This window comes from Mercenaria mercenaria, unplaced genomic scaffold (assembly GCF_021730395.1).
Source record: "Mercenaria mercenaria strain notata unplaced genomic scaffold, MADL_Memer_1 contig_2906, whole genome shotgun sequence".
In the NCBI taxonomy this organism is placed as follows: Eukaryota; Metazoa; Mollusca; class Bivalvia; order Venerida; family Veneridae; genus Mercenaria; species Mercenaria mercenaria.
The window spans coordinates 45,786-52,748 of NW_026460996.1; the positions used below are offsets into that span (position 1 = coordinate 45,786).

A 6,963-nucleotide genomic window follows, 5' to 3' on the forward strand; every position below is an offset into this window, starting at 1 on the left:
CATTGGATTGAAAGAATCACCCGTAAACAGTTTTAATTTTTTTCCGGATTCTGTTTGGCTGATATATTCAGAGAACAAGACATTTTTATACAGATCTTAATTTCCTTCCTACCTAAGCCTCCATACTTATAATAAAATAGCACCACTGTATATGAGTTTTGTCATACCGTACTTCAACTTTGATGTTACTATGAGGTATATCCCTCGTGGTTAAACCTTTCGCCAAGATTCATCATATTCTAATCATCAATGACCATCATGCTACTATCTCTCTGGCTATGAAAATATCGCTTGTTTCATCTCAGTGGTCAGAGGTTTATGTTTGCATTTTTATCCTTGACCGTTTATCCAGTGTCTTTTTTTTCAAAAGAGCATAATACAATGTATTTCTTCATGAAACACTTTCGGAAGGAACTGATCATTTAAAGTATTGCAACTATGTGTTTTCGAAGTTATTTTCCAGATGTTCAGGTACTTTGCGTTTGCATTTGTTTTTATACTATTTATTGCATTTTTAATTTTACAACACAACTAAAAAATCTAAACTCGAGGTTGATTCTATCTTGAATGGGTGTTGAGAGCGATTAATCAAAGTAGTAAAAACTAGTTCCGCAATCGAGAATTAAGATACTAGTATCAACTTAAAATACAAGAATTTTTTAAACGATGATCATCGCGCCTGTCAAAATTGCAGAGGCTTATCATTTTTTGAGTAAAAATAAACACACTCAATTTAAAACTGTTATAAACTTTTTTATTCTAGTTTTCATATGTTTTTGTGAAGATCATGATTTGTTTTATCTGTATAAACTGAAAATTGAACTATAGTTCTAGTTGTTGGATAGTAGAATCAAGGAATTGCATATTACAATCTCAATATTTTGGACATAAAATTGTCCAGTATACCCGAGTACACCTCACTCAAATGATTATATTTTTACTTTGAATCTACCGATTTTTATAATTTATATAGCATTGTGTGCCAATAAATTGCTCTATAATGTGCCGAAAACCGCATCTAAAAATAATAAGCGGTTACTGAACTATATACGGAGTAACATTACATATTGAACGCCCCTCGTAAGTGATTTTAGTATTTCCCTGAAATATTGCTCTACATTTTTTATCATAGTTTCGTGTCTGTGATTTGAAAGGTTAAATGTTTATATATTGAAGTTTCTGTCAAATATTATCTGTTTCATTAGTTACTTCCTGAATAAAACAAATACACTTTGTTTAAATAGCAATTTAAGACCCAGTAAAAAATTTATAATTAGATATTGATTTTAATGTAAACTAGAATGTGTCTTTAGGACACAGGGTGTGCCCCCACTGGTACATTTGTCATAAATAAGGGGAAATAATTCAAATGTTTGCAGTCTTAATGGGGTATAGCCTCCACAAACATTTTATGAAAAGGATTCATTATTCTAGGCCATATACTTTTGAGCTATGAGCATCACAAACAAAAAATCCACTACTTTGGCTATTTCAAGGACTGTTACTCTGTAATAAGTGCTAAGATTCTCAAGAATAATGCCAAGTGCACAAGGTCACATTATAATAAAGAATCAAGCAAGGTTTCATGAATTTACATCAAATACTTTTTGAGCTATGCACATATTTAGGTGAATATGTTCAATTTTTGACTATTTCAGGGGACATAACTCTAAAAATAGAGGGCAGAGGCAGAAAAAAATAGAAAGTTCGCAAGTTCATATCATGATAAAGACTCATGCAAGGTTTAATTAATTTATATGTAATACCTTTTGAGCTAGGTGCGTCACAAGGTGAACATATGCATTTTTGACTATTTCAGGGGCCATAAGTCTGAAAATAGGGGGCGGAGGCAGACTAAAAATTAAAGGTGTGCAAGTTCATATCATGATAAAGACTCATGCAAGGTTTAATCAATTTGTGTGTTATACTTTTTGAGTTAGGCGCTTTACCAGATGAAAATGTGCATTTTTGACTATTTCAGGGGCCTTAACTCTGAAAATAGGGGGCGGACCCAGATGAAAAATAGGAGGTTCGCAAGTTCATATCATGATTAAGACTCATGCAAGGTTTCATGAATCTATATCAAATACTTATTGAGCTACGCGTGTCACAAGTTGAAAATGTGCATTTTTGACTATTTCAGGGGCCATAACTCTGGAAATAGGGGCGCGGAGCCAGGCAAAAAATGAAGGTGCGCAAGTTCATATCATGATAAAGACTCACTCATGCAAGGTTTCATCAATTATACAAATATCGAATACTTTTTGAGTTAGGCGCGTCACGAACTTCGGACGAATGGACGGACGGACGGACAAGAGCAAATCTATATGTATGTGTGTGTGTGTGGGGGGGTGGGGGGGGGGGGCATAGAAATCTCTTTATTCACAAAATGCATATTATAATAATTGCTCATAATTTCTTATATGAATTTTGAACATAATGCACTTACACGTGTTTATCTGAAAATATACAATACAATATTCCACTTGCAACAACCTTGGTATGGGAATGTCATACATTACATGTCATCCAAATAGTATCACCAGAAGGGGTATTTTTCAATATACAATTAAGCAATATTCGAGATTGCTCTATATACATATATTATATACATTTGACGCGAAACCTTTCGCCTATCTTTACCAGACAAGCAATCCAACAATTCGCAAATGAAGGAAATGTTCAATTTTGGCCTTGAACTGGTATTAATATTACGTAAACTTCAAAAGGTTGATTGATCTGTTATGTGGTGTATTAGAAGATTTGCTTTTACATTTGCTGTAATCTAATTGTTAAACACATTGCAAACTGCAGTTAAATACATGTTCTGCTCTGTATGATATTTTTATTTTGTTATTTGTTGGGTTTAACGTCGCACCGGCATAATTATAGGTCATATAGCGACTTTCAACCTTTGATGGTTGAGGAAGAATCCAGGTGATGCTCCGAGCATAATTTCATCAGGGCGGGCACTTTGGTTGAACTATCGCCCTTCAGTATGCCAGCTGGATAGCTTCCTAACATTACTGTATGATTTCATATATGTGAAATTTCCTTTGACTTATGTCAGAATTATTACGTACTATTTCAGTTCATACACTTTCACTTTATCACCGTCTCCCATGTACAGTCTGTTATTTGTGCCAGAGTAGGTTATGCTTGTGCCAAACACATCCTCTATGATAACTTGAACCTTCGTACAGTCCTTTGTCAATTGATGAATGCTGTCAGAGCTTCTAACATACACAAAACCCTCGTTGTCTACTGTTACACCCCAGGGACATTTCAGTCTCTTGTCCTTGTACGTTGCCGTGACCTGGCCGTTTAGCGTCATACTCTGTACACTGTTATTGTTACCATTGATTAAGTAAATTGTGTTTTTGTCAGTGCTTACTGCTATGGAACGATAAGTAGTTCCACATATAATTTCTTTCAAAACATTTCCTTGTATATCAATTACTATGATATTATTCAGATCTAGTATGTAAAGGGATTGTTCAATGCCCACAAGATCAAATGCTACAGCTTTAGTTGTTATCAAGTTATTTTTACTTAAAGCACCGTCCTTTGATACTGCCAGGATAAGAAGATTAGAGTAAAAATAACTCTCATCTGATGACATTGATACTACAATTTGATCGCCTTTGATACTTGTGACATTCCAAACATAATCACAGTCCAAACTAATTTCAGATGTTACTCGGTCATTTCGTGTATCAACTATCTTCACTGTTTTATTGCTGTTGTCAGAAACAGCAAGGTAATGCTTCTGGACCACTGCTAAACCACCAACGCTTGGTTCTACTTCATCTTTACAAGAGCCTATATTGAATTCAGACACAACTTGTGCAGTTAATATTCTGCACATTTCATTTATGTTCGTCACTACCTCCTTTGTTTGTGAGGATTGTGCTAGTTTATATCTTTTTATTTTGCTCTCTTCATATAACATTTCATACTCCTGGTCGAGGTTTTCCATACTAGCTTTTAAAATTTTCATTGCAATAAATAGTTCACAATTTTGTCTATTCTTCCTTTTAGTCTCGATTGTAGTTTTCATTTTGTTAAGTCCGTCATCAATTATATTACACCTGTCCGACGCGGAATTTAAATTATCCATATTCGTTTCATCTATGTCAGCTATCGTTTGGTTTATTTTCGCCTCAAGATGGTCAAAAATCCTGTTTATCTCATCACGCTGCTTATTTAGATCTTTCATTGCCCGCCTTTTCATTTTATTGACATCGCATTTTCTTGATCTAATTGTTGCCTTAATATCATTAACCATCTTTAGTTTGTCATGTATGTCTTTCTCAAACTCTATCAGTTCCTCGTTGTTTTCTAGATCTTTTGCAATGTCTGGTACGTGCTCTACATTTTGGCATTGGCGGTGCATTGTAGTAATGCACGCAGTACATCCAAGTGAGTCACATGATTGACAAAAATATTCAATAATTTTTGTTGTATGTTTCTGACACTTTTCCACGCATACATCAAATAAAACTATATTTGCTGCACCAACAGGCACATTATCTTTATCCTGAAGAATATGGTGCTTGAACGCTTTAAATCTACCGTGACTGTTAAAACATTGTTCACACAGATACTCTGAACAGTCAAAACAGAATCCTTCTGCTTCTATCTGTTTTTCGTCACCAGCACAGGGTTCACATAACGTATAATTGACTTCGTCCAATTCTGCTGTCACTGATTCATTGTAATTCCGAGATGTAGCCATGCTTATGAAGTGATTCTAATACACGTAGTGCAATTTAAAAGCACCTAATGTACCTTTTATATCGTTCCATTCATCAGGGATTAAAAATCCAATACATTTGTGTTTCATGTTGAATTTTATCAATTATTATGCTCGGTTGTATAAATCTTTACAGTGGTACATACACAACAAATGGTTTAATCTACATCTTGCTTAAAAATCAATTTAAACTTGCCAAATCGTTTATGGTCTCCATATCTTGATTTATTTTGTACCATAGAAATATTGCAGGTCGTTTCACTTTACCTAATCAGTCTCGATTAAATTAAAAAGAGCTACCACTTGAGCGTTGAGAGATATCAGTACATGTATAAGTTAAAGAGATATCTTTACATCGAGTTATCAATCAAAGTCTGGCTGATATCACATTATCGTTCCTATCTCTATTACAAATCAAACCTATTAGTAACTGAACAGAGATAGCCCTTCTAGAATACCCTTGTCTCTCTAAGTAAAATAAATATCATCATAACATAAACTTATCCTGTAGACAGTGAATAAAAAGTAAAACGACTTGCCATAAAGTAAATATTCATGTGTCAGAAAGGTTTATTGTTAAATAAAGTATAAAGACATTGAACACCAATTATGAATTTTCATTATCTATTGTCCAATCTGAAACTTGATAGCGTGTGTCAGATATTGATTACATATATAACCTATTAAATACCGCTTTAAAAATGTAAGCAATGACAAACTTCTTAATGTAGCTTCATCTATTTTGTTGCTACTGAACATATGAAATGATAAAATAGATTGTACTAGTGAATTTTTATACTTTGCTGAAAAAAAGTGTTTTCATATTTCCAACATTATCATTCTTTCTAGTCCTATTGAATCATGGAGTCAGTCCATTCAATGTTTCTGGATAATAGATTTCCGCTCAAGCCTCTACTAGGATGCGTGAAGTTGGATGCTCATTTCATTACCTCTCATAAAAACACTCAATAAAATCGAGTTTGAGATTATTTTTGCATCATTGCGTTCTATGCCTCCACAAGATCTTCTTACAGATTTCATTTTGTATTAATTTTGTACTTTTGTCAAATTCACAGGAGACAAAATTCTTGCATATATTCATTCTGATCAGTTAACATTTTTCACAGAATAAGTATGATTATAGCAAGAACTAAAAAGATACACCGTTAAGAACATTTGGCCTCTCACACAACCCATAACAAAATCCTTTTAAACATTAAAGATATATTAGAGCATATTTCAAATTTGAAAATGTGACAATTACTTTAAACCCAATATTGACATGTTCGTATGTATAGAGAGTACAAAGAAGGCCAATCTAAAGTAATGACGACCGCGCGTTTCCGTAAAAAGTTTGACACGCAAGAAACCCATGTTTTACATGGATGACTCATTTATGATCCTTCAAAATTTTATTGAAAACTATTGTACCGTTTTGGAGATATTATTTTTATATCAGGTGTAGACATATATACACTGAGCAAAATACATGTAGCAAACAAAATCTGAAAACGGATCTTATATTGTAATATGTTGTTCTTAAAAATATCAGCAAAACAGATACTTAATTAACTGCATAATTCCATAGACATTTCAGGACTCCCCACCCACCCCAGCTCCTGGTTAAGTTTACCTCATAATTTTTTTTTTCATTTTAATATGTATTAAACATAGGTAACGATCATAATAAGCATTTTATAACAGTTTTAGCGTGTTTCAAAAATGCATTTTTTTTACCATCAATGTTTTTAAAAAAAAAAAGATTTGCATCTGTAAAATTCACACTAGAAAACAATAGTCGATTTAGGTTTTAAATTAGCACCTACCTATGAATCCCTGCAAAAAATCGACGATACTGTAACCATTCTGACTCTGGACCTGACAACTGGCGTTCGGGTTCCGACGAAAATCAATAATTATCATAAATCGATCAATCTTACTTGTATGGCACACTTCCTTGCGCATTGATCCCTGATTTGCACTGCGCATGTCGTACGCGGGTACCAAACTTGGAAGTGATGACCCGGTATAATATAGTCGTAAGCGTATTAGTTTTCGTACCCGGCTTATGATACACACTGTACCGGTATAGGCGGGGGTTCAAGCGGCAAGCAAGTGTTACCAGTGTCAGTCTTCTTATTTTAAGAGCATTCGTGGTAAAAATGCATTTTTAAAACATGCTGAAATTGTTACAAAATGAGTTTTAT

At 33.8% G+C, this 6,963-nt stretch overlaps 1 protein-coding gene across 1 annotated transcript; it reads right to left on the minus strand.

Annotated features, from left to right (window-relative positions):
- Positions 1-2,478: 2,478 nt before the first annotated feature.
- On the minus strand, positions 2,479-5,244 carry LOC123560391 (E3 ubiquitin-protein ligase TRIM71-like). Its single transcript, XM_045352585.2, has one exon. It carries the CDS (start codon positions 4,736-4,738, stop codon positions 3,083-3,085), a length of 1,656 nt encoding a protein of 551 aa, XP_045208520.2. The 5' UTR covers positions 4,739-5,244; the 3' UTR covers positions 2,479-3,082.
- Positions 5,245-6,963: the final 1,719 nt, after the last annotated feature.